General features: G+C 41.6%; 1 protein-coding gene across 8 annotated transcripts in view; it reads right to left on the bottom strand.

The window, feature by feature from the left end:
* cpeb3 (cytoplasmic polyadenylation element binding protein 3) overlaps positions 1-21,288 on the bottom strand; it is a 42,143-nt gene extending 20,855 nt beyond the window's left edge. For 2 of the 8 annotated variants that reach the window (XM_063491899.1, XM_063491900.1), the window contains exons 1-3: positions 18,587-19,775; positions 11,647-11,800; positions 2,620-2,676 (exon numbers count right to left, since the gene is read on the bottom strand). In XM_063491899.1, coding sequence (XP_063347969.1) covers positions 2,620-2,676; positions 11,647-11,800; positions 18,587-19,657 — 1,282 coding nt within the window. In that variant the 5' untranslated portion in view covers positions 19,658-19,775. The other 6 variants (XM_063491901.1, XM_063491902.1, XM_063491905.1 and 3 more) reach the window with 5 other exon arrangements.
* Positions 21,289-21,816: the final 528 nt, after the last annotated feature.

Genomic DNA, 21,816 nt, shown 5'->3' with positions numbered 1-21,816 from the left:
GTGATGTCACAGCTCAATTGATCCAAATATACAGAGGCCAAAGTACAGCACTGTGATCACTTGTGTCCCCCAGCCAGACACGTGCACCAGCTTTTAAACTGACCTCAGTTATTGTTTTTTTACATTTTAGTGCTCATTTTACTGCCGTGAAATGATAAGCTGTAAAAATATAGATAATGGAGGATATTAACAGAATTTGCTCACGTTTAGCCTTTAACAAACTGAATTAAGAATAAATTCTTTATTAGAGTCAGAAGGGAGGGGTATTCAGGATATGTTCACTCACTAATTTCAATCACAAATGGTCAGCCTGTGAGTGTTTTCAGTCTTTGATTTCACAGCCAAATCCACCCGTCGTTTGTCACATGGAGTTCCAAAACACCAAGACGGTAACAAAATTGGCATCTTCTGTCCTATTTCTAACCATTTTCAAATTCTTTACTGATCAGAGGTCATGTGATGATGTCTCCATCAACCAAACCTATTAAATGTGGAACTAATTTTTTAATGAAACAGCCGTTGTCTTTATGTGTGTTCTGTGGTTGAGTTAGTAGACATTTGTAGCATTTTCTATTATATGTTGTCAGACATTTGAAAACTTAAAAAAAAAATTGGCATTGGTACAAATGCCACTGAACAGTGTTGCTTCTAAGTCTACAACCCGCTGTGTTTGATTTTCATTCACCATACAAGTGTGTAGTTTACATACTGGCCATAAGGATAAGGATGCTGAGACACAGTGACAAAAAAGCTACCGAGTAGATCTAAGGGAGGAGAGCCACTGACTTTATATAATACTGTATCTGAGGCCAAAAATTAACTTTCATGCTTCATATGCTTCATAAGTTTTAAATGCAAGAAAAAAAAATATCGTTTCAGGACTTAATCTCTGAAACGTTCCCACAAACAATTTAGTTTTCAATCTCGCTGTGAGCCAAACTGAAACCACAAAGCACAAAGTAGGCAAAATGTGGTGCAAATGCCAACAAACAGCAGGACACCCTCCTGCCCCTCTAAACTCATCAGTCACAAAGCAGACCTCAAAAACCAATATGGGCCTTTGCATTGTGAGAGCCCCATTATGCGACTTGCCCCTCTGGCTCCTCTCAGGGAGTATATATTGTCTCTGAGCCTCTTCTCCCTCGCTATGTTTTCATTAAAAAAAGATCTGGCTCACCAATCCAAAAAACCTGGGCAGTGTCTCTACAGCTTTGCCCTCTCACCGTCTGGCCTTGGCAGAAACAAAGTCACCTAGCAACCAGGGCAAAATGAAAAAAAAACGTTGTGCTGGGAAACCGTCAGATGCCTCTCTGAGAGAGAATACAGCCAAGGAGGGAGAGGAGGAAGGAGAAGAGTGAGGGGTTAAGAATACGTACAAACTTCAAACTGTGTGGTATCTGAGAGAGAGAGAGCAAATGCTTGACAGGAAACTCTTTGTTTCCTCTGGGCATGATGAGTTTGATGCGTCCTTCTCTACTCTGCTTCAAAAGCCTCAGAGACACTTCTGCTAAGCTGTCAAGTGAACAACACCAGTAAATCTGGAAGGAGGACCTACAGTCATCACTTTCCCATCTTTTGTTTTTCACTTCAAGTTCCAACGCCATCTGCAGAAAACAGAACCCTTGCAGGTTTTTACAGCCTGAAGCCTCAAAGCTAATGGGATGAAATGAAGGAGAAACACAGAGTGAAACTCTCAAAGTTGAAACCAAAGCTTCCCCTGTCTACACCGATCACAGGCTACGGAGTCAGCTCTGACAGACGAGGAAGATATGGACAGATCTGTGCTCGCCTGAGCGTTATCCCATGACACAACAGTTTAACATCAATCCGAGGCATGTTCTCCGAGGATAGAGATGATGAAAAGAAGAAAATGGGGAAGGAGCATCAGTGTTGTCAAGATGCGACAGCAAAAACTGCTTAGCTGAGAAATTTCCTTCTGCCTTTGCCCATTTCTGCACCCTGTAGGCAGACTGAAAATGTCCAGAGAGGAAACCTAGGCTTCTCGGATTTGTTCTGATTACCAGTCATGAGAGAGATCCTGTATTTTTTTTTTTTTTTACTGAGGTTTGTACCCAAAAATGGAAAAAAAATTATACTAGAATGTGTTAAAGAAACATATCTTTAATAATCCAGGAAATCTCATCCCAGATCCCATCAAACAAAGACAAACAAAGACCATTTAGAGGGAAAGACCTCAGCTGGAAAATTCTGTGGTATCCAAGTAGCTGCATATGAGATAAAGAGCTGATTTTCCTCACTGTCTCATCTCCCGTCACTGTTGGGTCATCTGCCATCTGTTGGGACACTGAATCTAGCCTTACATCTCGGGGTATTTTTGGATGTGCTATTGAGTGGTCAGTAAATAGCACTTCCTACAGTGTTAAAAGGTTTGTCTTAGGTTTATGGTGTCAGGGAAGCCAGGGCTTAGTAGAGGGTGGGCAGGTGTACCCAGCGCATATAGTCAGTGGCCCCTGTGACGAGGTCATATGTTTAACATGGAGGTATCAAACAGCGTGCCTCCCACTGTTGGTTATTTTTGAACACAGAGGACAAAAACAGCAGTGGTGACATTTATCTTGAGCAATAATGATCAGTCCCTACAATGAAAATGTGACTTACTGTTCAATGACATTATGTGGTCCGCCCCAGGATGATGAAAGTTGAGGCCCATACGTCCTGCCAAAGAAAAAAAAAAAGCAAGTTTTTTACAAAGAAGGGAAAACGTGGAATTTGCTGATAAAAAGTCAGCCTGTCGACAGACATTCATTTTGATCTTCCACTGTACTGTGTGCAATGGGAAAATGCCAGCCACGATGAGCATGACACAAACAGCCGACACATTTACACAACTTGGTAGAATGGCATAAAGGACAAACACAGACAACAGATGCAGGAAAACGAGGTTGAGACACACATCCTTTTGTTGTCACATATCTCATATGCACACATGCTCGAGCAAACAAAACCAGCTACAAGGCTAGGAATTCATCAAAGCTGCTATGGTTACAGTGTGCGCATGTTACAAGAACCCATCTATCTTTGCTTTCTTGGAAATAAGGTGTCTAAATGAAAGCCTTCCTGGTTATCGTCCTTCTTGTACAAAAAACAAACGACAAAATGCACTACCTAAAGAACCTACCCATTTTAAATAATAAATTGTTGCCTTACAGCCAATGTCATTCACAGTGACACCCACAGAAACTCAAAAATATCAGCTCTATATTTTAGCAACAACTGAAGAAAAAGGGAAAAATAAAGCAACATATTCACAAACTTTCATTTCACACATTAATATTAAGCAAATACCCTTTTGGTCCTTTATTGTCCACCTATGCAAAGTGTTATTTCAGTCACTTCAGTGACAATTTGCAAAGTGCTGGGGTTGAAGGGAACAACTATGTCCCTATAGGTTAAGTGAACTTTGACTTGCTTACACCATAGCTAGTCTCTTAAACGTTTCAAAATGTGCCCACAAAAGACAGATAATGGGGACAGCGAGGGGGGACTTTTCCTGGCTCGTGAAGAAGAGTGGAAGACGCAGATAGACCTGGTTGAGAACCAGAGAGGCAGGCTGGAGGGAAGGATAAGGGGGAGGCCACCCTGTAGCTTCACAGATGTGCATTTCCACACTCCTCAAACCCAGTCAGAATCCAGCAGACATTAGGAGCTTGGGGACTAACAAAGCCAGTGCATTCACATTTAAGTGTCAGTAACCAATGATCATGAAGAGGTAAACACTAAAACAACTAGTATGTGTCCTGACAGTGGGGGGTGGTTTTTTTTTTTCCAACTCTTGACAAAGTTCTCTGATCATCCACTACGTTCTCTATCTCCCTACCCACAGTCAAGTCAGGCTGTCATCCAAGTTCAACAGCCCCAAGGGATAGCTGCACAGAATCATGTATTGGTAAACGTGTGGGTGGTCTATTTGTTAGTTCTTCGACCAAATTACAGGGTTTAAACCCAAATGTCTCGCTGACTAAAGTGTGCTTGAGAGAGGATCCAGTTCTACTTTCTAGCAGGCCATGCACTTTAACCTAGTAATACTGCCAAGAAGATCAAAAAATACACACTAGACACTGGAGACTAGGGCGCGCACACACACAGAGAGGGAATACAGAAACAATAAAATGTTGCTGATTGGAGGGCAAATGTCGCAACAGGTCCTGAGGGCTCTTGCCTTTCTGCCGAGATTAGTCATTTTGGGTGACATGGGGGTACAGTTACCCTCCTGAAGCCTTAAAATAACTCTGGGCATGTGCCATCTGTTTCCCCTAGGAGAAGAGTGGCAGGGCCAGAGGGGCCCCTGAGTTGCTGCTGCTGCCACTGCTGTTCTGGTGACATTTCCTCACAGAGAGCTATTCTCGATCCCTCTCTCCCAGCCGCTCGGGAGAGATCCACTACATTAGGCACGGCTCCAAAAGCACCTCCAATTCCCTCGCCTGACCTGATCCGCAAAATGGAAAATTACCTCACATCGACCACTTAGGTAGAAATGGATAAAGAGTGGGCAGTGGATAGATCAGCAAAAAGCAAGTTGGCATCAATTTAGTATATGGCATCTCTGCCTAAGCAGAGCCATCGTGTTTAAAGTCGGTGAGAAACCTAGGAATTTTGGTTAACAGTAAAGTAACATCTATCATTGCTGAAACTACAAGAATCCTGTTCTGCAAGTTTTCACTAGAGTTCACATGGCTCATCACCACATGTCTCACATGTCAACTGCTTTGCTAATGTTTTGCTCGTTCGTCTACCTTATAGCACATTTTTAACTGTGTAAGCGATATGTTTTTTCCCCCAGTTGCCAAGACATTTACTTAGCAGGAGGGTGCCCCAAATCTACACTTCTTGCTGACTAATGCCAAAAAATATACAATTACCAGTACTAAAAAGGGAGTAAAACACTTTGGAAAAAAAGGAAAAAATGCATTGACTTAATAGATGACTCAAAAGACCAAGAGGAGTGGATGTTTTTCTTAGAAAACCTAGTCAGAGTTATTTTGTGTCTCTGTCAGAATGACCTACTTGTTCACCTTCATACCAGCTCGAGCTGACACTAACAATTCACAAGATGATTGCAACAGGGCCAAAGTTCCTTTAACTATCACGCCATAATGTTCAAAAGAAAATGGTGAGAACGTGTTTCTAGTGGTTAAACCCAGTGAGTCAAAACTGCTCCCAAATGTCATTAATGTCTCATAAAATTAATAGTCATAAAACCATGATATACCTTTCCAGCAATAACAGAGGATTTCCAGTATCCAGTTAACTGTGATGCTTTACTTGTCTGAGGAATTAAAGCTTTCAACACCATTTCATAGTTTGTGAGATCTGGGCAAACCATGATTTTAATAAACTAAACAAGCCCAGGCTTGTTTTGTTGCCTGGGCAGGATTAGCTCAGTCATGCTTGCTGGAGTCATGAATTTTCCACCATAACAAAACATAACACTCTGACAGTGCAATTTATTGGAAGCAAGGTGTGATCTAACCTTTAACACGACCAATAAATACATCATCTTATCTCTATAGAGTCATTACTGGCTGTTTAAAGTACAGGGTTGTGACTTTTAAGTTGAAATCATCTGGTGTGTTACGAAGGGCTGAAAAGTTTAAGGGGTCAGAACAAACTTGTCAGAAAAACAGTTGCCCAACAAAGCAAAGACCTTTAACTTTGGGTTAATTTGGTTCAACTCCTCACCGAACCAAAAGGAAGATTCTCATACATGACTGTTTCATAGCAGTGTAATATTAAGTAAGAACAAATTTTTATCTTTCCTGGGGTCCTTCAAAGTAAAATTTCCCCTTATATAGGAAACAAAAGTCCAACATTTAGGCTCAACCTTTAGAAGCTTTCAAGAAAAGTAGGAGAAAGGGTGAGTGGGTCTCCTGCTTTTCTTCAGTTAAATGAAGAAGTGCACAATTAGATTGTTAGTCATCTCATTTGTATTATGTTTCTACTTTGTGTTTTCCATTACACAGCCCACAAAGTCAAACAGCACTAGTGTTTGGTATCCCTTGATTACTTTCTCCACTTGACTAAGTCTTAAGTCAAGATTTCAACGAAATGGTGCCAAAATAATGAAGGACCAGCATTAGGGTTCAACGTTGATTCAGTGAAGTTTAAGTTGACACAGCGATGTTGACTGAACATCGTTCCAGTGATTGTTTACTATCCGGTTTATAATCAATCAACCATCATAACATAGACAGTACTAAAACACAAAAGTGTCTATAAAGCCTCAGTGGCAAACTGCTCGCAGTCTAAACTAGTTTTTTCTTTAGGACAAATGCTCAAGAAAACATTTGAAATGTGCAAATTAGCTGATCATGTAAATAGTCTAAGAACATCCAAACATAGCAACATGTAACCCCACCTCCCACTCTCTGCAAAATCAAAATTAACTGATATTATAGCTGGTAGTTTTTACGTTTCCAAAGCCCAGACTCATCAGGGGTGAAAATGGTGACACAGACTGGACCTTACTAACATAGCCCAGGATCACCCTCCTCTCCCTATAACTAATGTAAGCGATTAACTACAGGGGTAGTGATTGATCTCCTGCCTCTTCTATTCCAAGCCAAACTACACATGTATAATAAGGGGGATCTGTTCAGGACATGGCAACAAAGAGTGCCGAAATGAACGCAAAACATACATTGTATCTGCTATTCAATAGAGTTCAAACAAAACAAGAACACAATAAACACAAAAACTGACTAATCTTAACATTTTATCGATATGCATGCAACAACCTTATGGTCTATGCTCTTTACAGCTATTGCAACTGCAAAACTGGGCTTAGACGCGATGCTTTAAATGTCTACAACAATGCAAAAGCAATTTTTTTTAATTAATTGTGGTATCGATAGCATTAGCCTTCCTAGGATGAAGAAAATCAAACTATTAGGGGCATCAGAGTTAATGTTAAGCAGCGAAATCACATTCACCCAGGAGCTTGTAGTTATTGGCAAAATCGTAGCTGTAATGTAGCATAATCCCAGAGCTAGCTTATCTTAAACACTGTGGAAATAATGCTAAACCTACAATGTGATACTTTTACCCCCACCCACCCCACAGTCACTGTCTGTGTTTGCTTGTAATGCATGCCCCCCCTAGGGATCTTTCCTTTGAACGCAGTTTAGTCTAACTTCAAGCACCTAAAGATACATCTAAATTATGTGCGCTAGCATTTATTAAATCAAAACAACTGAACAAACCTCAGAAACTGACCTTTCAGAGACGGCCCTCTTCAGTTTTATGTACCAGGGCAGAGGTCAGGGGCTTTTTTGAGGGTTGTTTTTGAGAAATCAGAAAGCACGGTTTTATGTTGTCATCCTGTTTAATGTTCAAAAACGCTTCAAAACTACAGAAACACCACAAATTTGGGATTCTGAACAGAGTTTTTTCCCCGTCATAAGGTGATAAATTTGTAACCCTAATGCTAAACTAGAGCAAACTACAGCAGCTGTTTTGATAGCAGAGCCTATCTTCTTATTGAAGTCTCAGAGGTGAATAAAGCCAATAAGCCCATTTAGCAAATGCTGAACCAACCCTTTAAATACACAACTGAAATAATACCTCGTTATGAAAATAAACTACTTCCAGTCTTCTAAAGGCTGCTCTCACACACTGAAACTGATGCAAATTGTAACTGATGCAAGATCATGTGATTCAGACCAGCTGAGGCAATGTGTGTGCATGTGTGTGTGTGCATTAGGAGAGAGACATTGTGGGTGGGGTGGGATCCATACAGGGCTTCCACGAGGGTTATAAGGACTTTCGAGCGTCTCAACTCATTAGTGACAACATCTAGAAGTGTGTGTCTGTGTGTGTTTTTAAGGAGTGGCTGCAGTCACACCATCACACCTCTTGAGCTGTCTGATCCATAGACAGGAATAAGTGACAGCTCAACAGAAGAGTAAATGAGGTGAGAGTGCTTTGCATGGAATGCCAGAGCTGATTTACATGTCAGCAAGAATTTGAAAGTGTGTTTCCTTCGTGTGTGCATGCACGTGTGTGTGCATGTGTGCATCAAATGCTACCACTGGCAGCAGAGGTAGTGGTTGTTGTCAGAGTGGTGGTGTTTTTCCAGCACATGTGTGTGTGTTTGTGTGAGTCTCTAGTCCTCCACACATGAGCTCAGCTGACCTGTGTGTGTGTGTGTGTGTGTGTGTGTGTGTGTGTGTGTGTGTGTGTGTGTGTGTGTGTGTGTGTGTGTGTGTGTTGCTGCAAAAAGGGTTCGTTTGTTCAGATGTCCCTGTGGCCCTGCTCCCCTCAACCAGGAGTAAAGAGCTTTTAGAAAGTTTAAAACATTGACTGTAATGGAGCGTGTCTTTGAAGCAGAAACTTCTCAAAACAAGAGCTCAGTAGAAACAAAGTGAGGTGGTCCCACCCCTGTCTTTAAAGGGTGTGTGGATGAGGTCACCTCACACCTCACTGATACACACATCACAATACTGAGTACTTTTTCTTCTTAAGAAAGAAAAGAAGGCGCAGGGACTCATAAAACACTCAAGGAAAAACAACTATTCCAGGCACAATGAGAACTATGTGAGAAATGTCTTTGATGGGATTGATGTGGGCGGTACCCATTCAGTTGGGAATGCAAAACTGAGCCTACTGGGTTAATTTGTTTTGACTGGTGGCTTTCAGCTGGTGAAGAGTATCCCTAAAGTAAGATGTTGGAGTCGCTACAGCAGTAACTGGCCTGTGAAACAACAATAAGTGTACATTCAGTTAAGATTTATTGAGCAGATATGTGGATTCCTAAGTAATGACAATGTTATCGTTGATATTTTTCTAGTTTTTTAGAGATACTCTCGTTCTGAGTGTCAGAAAGTTTGATCAGGTTCGACAGGTCAGGTCTCAGTGCCTCTGGAACAAAACCTCCTGTTCCTATTGCCATTCATGCTAGCCTGGCACTACCCAAATGTGAAAGACGATCTTAATCCTCAGACTAATAAAACTTAAAAAAAAAAAAAAAGAAGAAGAAAAAAAAAGCAACTGCACCGTTTACAGTGCACAAACACACACAAACTTTCACAAATTTAGAAAGTTACATATAATTACATGGGGCAAGTTAAAAATATATGTGGACCAACCAGAAACGCAGACTACTTTTATTCATGTTCCTTGCTGTATTTCACACATTTAGGTCTAGCATTGTGCTTACTGAAAATTGCTTCCTCCACAAAGAAACGATCAACCAATCAGATTTGAACAGTCAGGGTTAGGATCTTCTACCTACATGGCTAATTTTCTAGGTAGCCTTAATCAAGGCATAAGCTGCTTTTAATTTCTGGTAATGTCAAGTTGGGCTATTTTCTCAACGTTATTCTTGATCACATACTGCACTCAGCAAAAAACAAACGAGTTTGCTATTTAAAATATTCAGTATGGTTTCAACCATGGAAGGCAGCCCACATTTTGCCCCCTTGCCAATAAGGATCTGCAGGACTAGTCTACTACATGTTTAAACGTTGCTGCCCTTAATAGTCAGTGACAGAAGAGTAGTCTGTTAAATGTATTTCCCCATTTCCTCCTTAACAGATAGGCCAATCTGAATGAAACATTGCACAAACATTGTGTAGGTTAGCTTTGTCAGAATAAATTGGAATATAACCAAGCAACTGTGTAAACATATTTTGTGCTGATACGAAATAAACCAAGGCTATTGCTGCTAACACTGGTAAGATTAGCCAAACTCTGCAAGCTAACCAAACAGAAAGTATTACATGCAGATTTTTACAAGGGAGCCGGGAAGTTAACAACTAGCTAATGTCTGACATGAGTACATCTTTGTTGGCTGGTGTCCAGAAAAGATATGCAAAACCTTAAAGTTGTAGCAAAATCTAGAAAATTTCGTTACAACTTCATTGTTAACTAAAAATGATATTTCTGGTCTAGATACATTTGCTTGCAACCAACCAGTCAAAACCAAACAAAAAACAAAACAAAAACAGAAAATTGGCTAACATGAGGTTTTTAAATGGAGGAAAAACAAAACTGCAATTTGTCAACTTGTCACGCTAACCTGAACATGACCCCATATTTGGAGCAAGTACCAAGTGGTGCTTTCAAAATTTATGAGCCAAAGTTACATTTTTGCAACATTTCTTCAATTACTGGAATTTTGCTCATCAACCCATTTGGGAAATCCTGCCTCTTACCCTGTTCCCTCTGGCCCTTACACTTCTGCTTGCAACAAATGCTGCACATGACCACAGACGCAGAATTTCTTAATGAATTACTTTTGAAAATGACACAACTGAAAGATTTACACAACTAAATGGCCCTGAATTATCAACGCATTATATTGCAAAAAGGTTTCTTTACATAATGTGGTTGTATTAGTGTTACTTCAATACTAATTCAGCATTGTCAGGAAGATTTCAATCTAGGACTACACGGGTCAGATAATTAGAGTTAAAATACCAGAAAAACAAAGCACCAGCAACAGATTATTCAGCAGACAGGGCCATGGCACAGGGCCCTTTTCAAACAGTGAGAAGGTACCCTAGCAGGGTGGAGCTGCTCTGTGGTTGGCACCGCAGTTTACTACAGCCCCGTGCTGTCTACATGACAAAGTGAGGGGTAAACAAGCCAGGAGAGAATCAGGAACACACACACCCATTTTCATGATCCAGCCGCCCTACTTTGCTCATATCTCCTACGTGTCCGTTGTGCTTTCACAAACAATCCCAAGAGAAGCCCTGCAGGACATTACGACACCTTTCCAGTAAAGTTAAGCCGGGGATGTGATGAGCGCGCAACAATGCTCACTCAGCACAAGATTAGGAAAACAGACTTTATGCATGGGAAAATGACATTCTCCGCTCATTATGTACCCCTCCCACCAACCTTTCCATTGTTAAGATAGGAGGACAGAGAGGGTATAAAAAACCTACACCCAACCTGACAGGGCCCCATCTGGGAAAGAGGAGTTTTTACAATTGACACGTGACTGGTGCTACAAAAATATTGACTCAGAAGACCTGACATACACCACACGGCCCAAAAATTCCACGAAGAGGAATTTTTAACCTTGATTTCACAATCTGACAACACTTTTGAGAAATGCAATTGTATTTTTTTTTTAAATACATGTTAGTCTGAATTCATCTTTGTGTTGTGTTTCAAATCAACTGATATGCTATGTCTCTATTTCATCTATGGCACATCTAAGTCCAAAATTACAGGCAAATAAAACATTAACCACAAATACACTCAATCGCGCAACACGTTTACCCAACAAAATACGAGTCTTGTGACATTATCTCTTTATCCATTGATTGTTATCACCATATACAGGAGGCAAAAAAGACAAAAAGAGGAAGTAAAAGAAAACAACAAAACATTTGTACAAAGGACCACTAGGTTCACCTCTGGTTTAGAGCGCACACACAGACACAGACACACAAAACATATGTGAGGTTTTGCAGGTAAGGTTCATAATGATTCAGATTCACTTTAATTTTAAACAGAGCATAATGATTCATACTGGATTGGTTAAGAGATCGGCAAATAGAGCAAATGAAAAACAGATGTATCCAGAGATGACATATGCCCAAGCGCAAAAATTAAAATTAAAAAAAAATTAAGCAACCTAAAAACTGCAAGCATGGACGTATGAATATTCCTAACCTGCAAAATGATTCCTCCATATAATATCAGCGATAGTCATTGGTGGGCCACCGGCAGGGTGTGGTTTACCTTTGTCATGGTCAGTCCTTATCATATCCATTAAGGAATTCTCCAAAGAGTGCAAGCTAAAAGCATCAAAGGGCCGATTCCGGTCCTGCAACACAGCAAAACAGGAAGAGCGTTCGCATTAGAGTCATCACAGTAGATCGCACGCAAAACAAAGATGGGAAAGTATACTGTAATGCTACAATGGCAGCAGAACCTGTACTGTACTACCTATTTAACACACATTTGAAAATGATAAGACAGTAAAATTATAAACCTGAAAAAAAGAACAAAACAAAAAACTATGATTTGAGGTGACAATTTTTAAAATGTAGGGAAGATTTAGATCTTGCAGATAGTTATTTAGAATAAAACTTGAAATAAAAATAATTCTTATTAAAAAAAAATATACACACTGAAGAGGGACAATAGGTTTCTATTTCTGCCTCGTCATCATTGTGGGAACAGCCCTGCATTCCAGTCGTAATCTGCTTTACCTTCTTCAAAACGTGGCAAACTTTAACTGGCATGTTTAGCTGTTGAATTTCTGGTTAGGTACCCTGCTCAAGGGCAGATCGCTAGCAACGACTTGCATCTGCCGGCAACTCCCTTTTTTGTGTGTTAAAAAGAAAGAACATTCTTGCTTTCCCCATTCAAATGCAGCGTGTCTTCTGAGTCATAGGACTAATGGAAATAAGGGATCCGGACTTGATCTTAAGTAGGTGATGTGTAGGCCCTGGAGATGCCAGTAAACACAGGTGATACTAAGCAATGATCTATGAGTCAGTTGCTGGGCTATCCTGAAAGCATTTTAGTATTTCACATTTACTGTTTTCAGCCTATGGTTTCCAGTGTAGAAAAATAAAATGTCACTATTGTGTTGTTGAGATGTTCCTTCATTTTAATTGTCTATTGCTTGTTTGCACAAGGTGACACATGCACATCTTCTAGTCTTTTTCACTTTCATAACCAATTAGGAAATCAGTCAACGCTTGCCTCAGCTCTTGATTCAACAAACAGGATCATTCGTGAGCAGATTCAGACCTGGTGCTGGGATAAGATCCAACTTTCAACCTTTCACTTTCATACTAGAGTGACACTTTTTTGGATACCATATACTGAAGAACTGTGAAGTTATTTCTCTGTTTATAAAGCTAATGAAGCCAATAAATCTAAATAATAAGTCAAGCATACAAGGACTTAAAGCAGTCTAAAACTGAACCACAGATTATTATGTAAAGGTTATAAAAGCTGTTCCTTCTTGTCAAGTCAATCAGACAGGAACTCAGCTTCACTTGAGAAAACTGGTTTTGAAACTTCCCTCAATAGTTAAAGTTAGATGCTGCAGCTGTCATGAGGTACTGAGAACTTTTGTTTGTGTGTCCTTTGGTATGCATTTCTGCCTGACTGTTCACGAAACCTCTCAAACTTTCAGATCTTGTAAGGCAGGTCATTCTACTACATCCCAAACAGTCGGATTAGTACTATATCAGACACCTCAAGGTTAAACAGCCCCCTGCTGATGAAGTGCATGTATTCCTGTTAGGTGTGAATGAATTCATGAGAACAACATGTGTGCCAAAGGTAAGGCCTGAAAGCGCCCAACCGGAGCTAGAGTGGCGCGGCCTTGGCAGCTGTGTCCTGTGTCCGCTGCCTGAGCTGGGCCTACATTGTTTGCACACCACAGCTATTGTTGCCCATTCGGCTGAGCATTCAAAAGTGTTATTCCCCTCACTCTGGACCTGACAGCGCCACACAGATAAAAATCTGCCCACTTGGTACAAACCGTAAACACTTAAAACGCTGAGCTTTTAGTTTCCTCTCCCACCCCTCCTTTCTGACACATACGGATGGACGCGGTGATGGGTAGCAGGTCGGAGAACTCGCAACAGTGAGATATTATGCACTATAAATCGCAGACAGAGCTCATTCTTGAACTCTTTATGCGAGTTCCCAGAGCGTGGAATGCAGGGTCGACTTCATCTAGCTTGACTATGCTGCAGCTCATCTTTCCTTGTGATCCACACATAAGACATAAGAGCATTTATCGGGGAGAGCAAGATAAGAAAAAAGCCAAGCATGACTATCTGTTTGTAATAAATGAAGGGTGCTCATAAGGTAGAGGGCTGGCAGATTTATCATTAATATATTTTTTATAAGTTATGCATTATTGTGACCTTCACAACGTCTTCTCTATAGCGCAAGCAAGCGATCGATGAGAAAAGTCCCAAAGGTAACAAAAGAGCATAATCGTTATGATTAAATTACAGGCTCCTGTTTCTCTTAAACAGCATTATAATGAGCCTTCCTAATACTGAATTAAGAATGATTAAATTCAATACGTGCTTTCCACTGAGCAACATATTTTACATAGGCATAATAAATTCATGAACTAAATGTCTGCAGCAGAGTAGCATCACATTTATGCAAGTGGATCTGCTGAGTCATGATGCCATCATGATAAGCAGCTTTCTAGTTTATGCAATACACTACTGGAAAGTTAAACAATGACTCAAATATTTCCCCTTTTCAGCAAAACTTTACTGTGTATATATACTTAGTACACTGTAAGTATACTGTATACAAGTATACATAAACACACACACTCACTATAATAGACAAAACTAAAGCGAAGTGTACACATTACACCTGTAGGAGCTGCTTGGCTGTGGAAACCAATACCATGAAGCTCCCAGTGCAGTTTTTGTGCTGATGTTAATGACAGGGGTGGTTTGGAGCTCTGCAGTTATTGAGTCAGCAGAGCGTTGGCGACTTTAATGCACTGTGCGCCGCAGCACTCGGTGACCCCACTCTGTAACTTTACGTGGTCAGACACTTCGTGGCTGAGCTGCTGTGGTTCCTAAATGCTTCCACTTTACAATAACACCACTTATAGACGATCACAGAATGTCAAGCAGGGAAGAAATATCAAGAACTGACTTGTTGCAGTCATGGCATCCTATTATACCATGCTGCTCAAAATTTGATGAGTCTTTTAGGATGAGCCATTCTTTCACAAGTCTGTCTGGCATAGGAAAAAGGAACACTTGTTTTTGCATGCCATGTGTACGCACACCTATACCCCATCATAAATTAATCTGTTGTGCGGTTTGTTCTACAATTATTTTGATTTGATTTGTTAAATTTAAGACAGAATAAAATAAAATCAAGCAAATACCGATCTATCAAAATGTTTGATTACTCAAAAGAACGAAGTTTTGAGAAGATACTTTGATTTCCCCCAGAGATTTAGACCCTAGTCCTTTTGGTCGAAGCACAAAGTTGCTTTAAAGGTTCTTAATCCCGGAGGAAAGTTCCTAGGGTGGAGGCCTCGGAGTTGTCAGTTAACAAACGGCATGAACCTTTTATCTGGCTCAAGCTGCCATGGGAAAAAAAAAGGAAAACTCCATGCCGGCTATACCTTTTTAGATGCATTTGAATACAAGATTCCACCTGTCCGTCTGTCTACTAACACCCTTCTGAATCTGTAAGTGATTACAATCACAGAAGGCCAGGGTATCGCTCTGGAAGATCATGTGAATGTGTGTGTCAGGGTTCACACTGACATATTAAAGTGAATTCCACACATTCTTCTGCCTTCCGAGCAGCAGCCAGTGTCAGGCGAGTACGAGCGCCTATCAGCGCACACGTGACTGAACCTTCAGCCTGCGCTTCATCGGGAGCATGTGAGTAATACCGAGGGAGATCTAAACTATGACAGCAAGCACACCTGTCACCAGCTGTCCGCGTTGTTACCACAGGGTGTGTACCCTGCCTGCTGCTCATGCAGCAATTTCCCTGAGTTTCACTTCAGTAAACAGGCCAGTCAGTCGACATGTGGCATTCTGACCTTGCATCCTGGTGATAACTCCTCTCCAATTATGGCGTTATTGCCAAACAGCTAAGTGTGAACCAAACACACGAAAGAGCAATGAGCCTGTCTGACTAAGAAATGTCTTAAAATAGCTTAAAAACAACAACGAAAATACCTTCAGACATAAGAATGCCTTCTCTGTACATAGATGTCTGCTCCGAAAGGAACAACTCACATGATTTCCCCCCCTTACATCAGCGAGAGCGATCTGTCCTTGAAACATTACTGGTGCAATAAAAGTCACTGCCACAGGAGCTGTGAGTTGTAAACATTTTTTGTTTTGTTTCCTGAAGAGAAACCTTGATCATAACAGTGATATCATGGTGACCAGATATCACAATACATAATATAACAAAAAACAAACTAGAATCAGCTGACTGTATATAAGTCACTACCCTAATTATTCATCTGGCACCACATGAAAGCACAAGGCTGCTGTACTTCATCTGCGGTCTGCCTGAGTTTCACTTCAGTAAACAGACCACTCCATACAGTGTGACATGTGGCCCCCTGACCTTGTCTCCTGGTGATAACTCCAGCTGTAATCCAGCCAAGTCAAGAGAGCTCGGGCAGAGGCTCTCAGTCAAGGGAACCGAGTAAAAAAAGCCTAAAGAGTCGGACTGACAAACACAATCACTATCTCCTGAAAAGCCTATACATTTCAAGCCGGCTGGAATTTCACCCCGTGTCGAGTCACATTTCATCTGTCCTCTCTGTTCATCTGCATGTACCACTCAGGTCACATGCATCTGCGGTTACTTATCTGAAATAACCGGTCATAATGTGCAAATACTCATGACTCACAACTTTGTGTCTTTCAGTTTATTGCCAAGTTGCAACTTGGGTAAAATTTCAAATCGTTTGTAACCCTATAACAGAGGCCAAATAAATGTTTGCTGCTCATAATTAGGCGTGTCATTTATTTGATCACAGGCCGGACTGTAGTACCGGTTGTTTCCGGCGTTTATCTGTCTTTTCCCGTGTTTCATATCCTTGCCCAGATTTAAAAACTAGGGTGTAATGAATTAATGTTTCACGACTCCTTAGCATGCACCATCTGGATCATTACCAGACACACAATTTATACAAGTGTGCAAACTCCGGCATAGTTGTCACACTGTATTAATTGCTCTGGTATTTACATACACGAGTTTGCAGGTTTTATAATACATGGTTAACATTACTGAAACTGTCTCCTACCCAAACCATGAACTTATGTTAAACCTAACCAGGTAGGTGTTTGTTGTTTATTTTAAACAGCTTCAGTACAAATGGGTTACGTGATTGAGGATGTATAGACCTCCTGTTAAGCTAACTCTTGTGTACGGTCTGTGGGAATCTCCAAATATCCCACATTTTATGAAAGATGTGAGTTGTAGAAGTGTAATATAGAAATTGGATGACTGGGAAATATGCACAGTGAGTCCAGTTACAGTTATATTGATGCAGCTTAACCCAAAACAATGTAATATATAAATATACACAAATTGAGCTTGGGTCCTTCAAGCTCGGGTCCTCTACCAGAGGCCTGGGAGCTGTAGGGTCCTTACAGACAATATTTGATCACATTTTAAGTTGGCTTATTTGGAAAAGAACAAACAAGGCAGACACGTGATTACCCATTTGAGAAGGTAATGCAGTATTTGGACTGGTAATGTCTCTTCTTCCAACAGACAAGTTAATGAAGGCCGGCTCAAAGAGACCCTGCTCTCTAGTTTTCACACATACAATCTTAAGTACGGGCCAAGCGACGGGAAATAACACTGCTAACATGCCAGTGCGGAACATTTCACTTTAAAGCCAGATATACAGTCTTTATGTGGGTGTTTATGCCCCTGATACCTTTATCCGTTTATCTGTTACCGTTACTGTGGCTGATGCTGGTGGTATTAATCTACAGCCTCAAGTAGTAGTGTACGTTGTACTTGGACTTTTTTTTTTTTATAACAATTACTGGCAGTTTTCCGTCTTAACATAAGAACTAATTCATTTGTTTACCCCGCCCGTGCGGATTTTTTGACCCTGAATAACACTCTTGCTATCTTCCGGGTTGGACCTGTGAGTCATTTTCATACCGCCTACTTTTCCATCACAGGCCAATCAAATCCTTGTATGTTACCTTCAAGTACTGTGAAAAATGTTTGCAATAATGACGAAAGCTTACATGATAACGAAGACGGTACTGATACATATTTTCTCAAACATAATGCAGCCTTCAGTAGCCAGCATTAGTTACGACATATTATTTACTGACTTAAACACAACATGTCACTTATTCAGTGATCAAGCGGACACGACCCCGCCGCACTGAAAGTCTATAGCGCTGCCGTAAATATGCGAATTTAGAGGGTAACGAGGAGCACTTGAATGCATCGTGTGTCCTTTAAACCCCACTGAGCGTGAGCTGGCACAGGAAAAATAACTATTAAGTCCAATGGATCGTGTATATTTCTAGCACTGATTTGGCATGTTTCTTTTCGATTGCATAAACAATCCGTGATTAATACTTAAAGGTCACTGTTGTATCTGACTGTGAATCGACCTAAACAAACACAATCTCCCGGCACATACAACACATAACGCTGACAGCTACCGGCAAAACCCGACTTTCAAGTAAACCGCATTAAGTCGCTGCTTAGAAACTGTCTGCATTTAACGTAAACGTTGAAATTGATATGGGAGTCAATTTTTTTAAAACCAACAACAACAACAAAACCCACAGACATTTGACCACGTTTATGATGCATGTGGGGAATTAATTTGAATAACTCAAAAACATTCACCGTACGCTGATAAATAGACCTGTAAGGACTTCGTGGTGCTGCTGAGCTCAGGGTGATCTAACTTTTCTGTAGTTCTATCTCAGGCACTGGTGGCTTATATAGATAGACATATATTTATATATATATATATAAATAGACCCTCACATGGCACTTATAGTGCCAGGGAGAGCAATCACAGACTGAAACATAAAGCCTGGGCCTATACTGGGCCTTCTCTTACGCCAGGGGAAGTGTTTACCTGGAAAGGCAGTATGCTGTTGCTGTTGTCAGTCCTGAATGCGCCGTCCTCCATCCAGGGTTTGGGGCCGAGTGGACCGGGTCGTGGGAATTTTGGGGGTGCTATAACATTGCTGCTATAGGGCTTTTTCATTGGGGAGATTGGGTTCAGGGGTGACGGCACTCCGACGCCGACTCCAACCCCGACCCCTACCCCGACACCCACCGCTCTGCGTGGGTCCCTGCCTGGCTGCAGCCCGCTCCAGGGGTTCGAGGCTGTGCTCCACGCCGCGTTTTGGTGATTATTCCAAGCGGACGACGAAGGAGAAGACGACGACGAGGTCCCCTTGCTGTTATTCATGATGGTCTGATAAGCGTTTCTCTGTGGGAACGGCCCTTGGTTGGGGCTGACGGGGGATCTCCTCTGCTGGGGCTGCTGCTGGGCTTGTTGCTGATGCTGTTGCGACTGGGGAGCCAGACCGATCTGCGGAGAGAAATTACCCCCGAATACCGGGTTGACGTGGTGGGGGAAGTTCTGGAAAAGCATCGTCCCGTTCACCGAGGGTATTCCCTGGAAAAAGCTATCGTCCACGGCATTTGTGGTTCCAGTGGACCAAGTGCTCCCAAACGATGACGGAGGGGAGGAAAGGGGGCCGCCGGTCTCCTGCGGCTGGTGGTGGAAGCTCAAGCCGGGTAGGATCGGCGACTCCATCGGCGCTTTGTCCTTGCTGCCGCTGCTCAGCGCTGAAGCCGCTTGGTTGTTCCCGGTCGACGGACTCTCCGACTCGGATGAAGAAGAAGCGGGCTCCGATGACGGGGTCGGTGTGGAGGGAGGAGGGTCTGCTTGTGTCGGATCTTGCTGATGGTGAGGCTGGGCTTTGTTTTTGTCCATCAGTAAATCATCCTGCATGGTTTGCTGAGCTGCAACAGGGGGGAAAAGATACGAGGAGTTATTATTATTATTGTTGTAACTCAGGAGCTCATGCACCGGGCTTGCCGGGCTTCTGTAGAATCTGATGAACTGGGACAACTCCGAGAAGGATATGATGTTAGAGGGACCAGCCAGCTGCAAAGCGAATGCGTGATCACCCATTTAGACGAAAAGAAGAAGAAGGAGAAGAAGACGAGGACGAGAAAAAGCCCCACTTCCCAAGACCAGAATGATTCAGAAATCCCGCAAATTATACACGGAGCATAGTATGGCAGCAGATATTCACCAGATTTCGCCACGTCTCGTTTTTCCCTTCCACACAGGAACTCCGGAGCTGCAACGTGAAACTGATTCAGTGTGTGTGCCTGTGTGCGTGTTATTGCCCAAGGACCTCCCCTATATTCATTTACATACGTCAGTAAATACAGCTGTCCTTCAGCAAGGTTAAAGACACTTCTACCTTGACCTACACACACACACGACCACAGAAGGTTTTTATTTTTAATTTATTTTTAAATAACACCCAAAAAGGCGCACACGGTCTTTTTTACGCATCAGAAATTAGGTGACGCATCTGAACCAATTTAATCGGTTGTCATAAAAAAATAAAATGTCCCTAGAATAAAAAAACAAAGTGCATATACAATCATTTAATAAAGACGACGAAGTTTACTGAGCAAATACGATCATAAAGAAATAATAGCTTCTGCTTTAGACTCCTAGAAGGGATTTAATAGAGCGCAAAGAGAGACTCTGCCCGAGGTCCGCATTGACACAGCCACGGGTTGGCATTTACATAGTACAATATGTACCTTGCATTTGCAGTCAATAACTTTTAAACTAGGGCTGGAATTTAACTGAAAGTCTACTCTGTCTAAAGTAAGAGGCTTTACCTTTCATGCAAAATTACCCCCTCTTTGCATTTGGAGACAACGCCTTGGAAAAGCCCAATTAACATACACGACCTGCACTATTATCCCGTCAGCAAATTTACATTTAGAATTACATTAAGTGCCAAACAGGCCTGGTAATCTCAACAATGAGCAGGCAGGGCAAGCAGAAATGTCAAACACAGCAAGATACTCTGATCAGGGAAACGAAATTAAGCAGCTGAGTATATATTCTGCCAGCTGGAGCAAAAGGCACAACTATGAGATATGACACTTTGGTGTCAAATCATTGTCAGACTCATCTGGTCTGTTGATCGGAAACTGTCTCCAGAGAGCTAACATACAACCTACACACAGGCCTTTCAATAGTAGTCTCTAGACTGACATAACAGATCATTTCAGTGCTATAATGACAGCAACACAAGTAAGAATTTCATGTTTAATCGCAACAGCATTCGTTACAGATACACTCTCACCCACCCCACCAGTTAATCCGTGTTTTCTCCTCCAGGATCTCCCGATTCCAAGGTCATCAAAGAAGCACAATCAGCAGGCTGTACAGTGGCTCACCTCACCGGCTCTTTACAACACACACAAGGCAAAACCTGACCCTTCAGCTGCCTGTTTATCGCGCTGATCGAGGCACCCGATATACATTTCATCAAGCTGTCTTGTCTTGAAATCCCTCTGTATAATCCACATGCTCCCCCTCCCTCCACAAAAACGACAAAACAGCATGCACACACAGCCTGGTTTTCTCTTTGCCTAACATGAAGTTTGAATTTACCTTTATCGTTCACCTTTTGGGGACTCTGTAAATAAAGATATTTCTTGTTTGCCTCGTCTGGGTTTAGATATGACAAACGAGCTACCCTTGTGCCGAGGTAGTCAGCAGTTGCTTGAACAGCTGATTGACTGCGGCGCATGGAAGCTGGCGAGTAGCCTGCTGGGAGTTGTAGTTTCAAACGATAAAGTGGCCGGTCAGCAAAGGTGTCTGTCTTTCTGTCTGTCAGTTCCATTGAATTTAGTGTAACTTATACTGTATACTTTTTTTAAACAGGCACATTATAGGAAAACAAACGAGCACAAAGGATAGAAAAACATTATGTTTTAAAATATGTTCTCACATTCAGAGATTGTCTTTTAAATATGTATAATCGCTTCTCACGCAGTCACATTATGGATAAGGTTTCCTCTCTGAGATTATTGGACCGTATTTGTCACATTATTGCATTTGTCGTGGTTCACACTCGCGTACACGCATGTGCGAACGGGAATAACTACATTCGCAGTGCGTACTAGTAATGGCTATACACCTCTAATAGTCTTTCTTGGCAACTCTGGAGATGATTCAGAGCTTTTATTTGGGCATTCGGCGAAGAGATAAAGAAAGCGAGAGGAGAGAGAGAGAGACATTGTGAAACTACATTT

The sequence above is a fragment of the Pelmatolapia mariae genome, linkage group LG13 (assembly GCF_036321145.2).
Source record: "Pelmatolapia mariae isolate MD_Pm_ZW linkage group LG13, Pm_UMD_F_2, whole genome shotgun sequence".
Taxonomy (NCBI): Eukaryota; Metazoa; Chordata; class Actinopteri; order Cichliformes; family Cichlidae; genus Pelmatolapia; species Pelmatolapia mariae.
The sequence above is the reverse complement of the archived record's forward strand: the minus strand, read 5'-3'. Positions and strand labels throughout refer to the sequence as shown.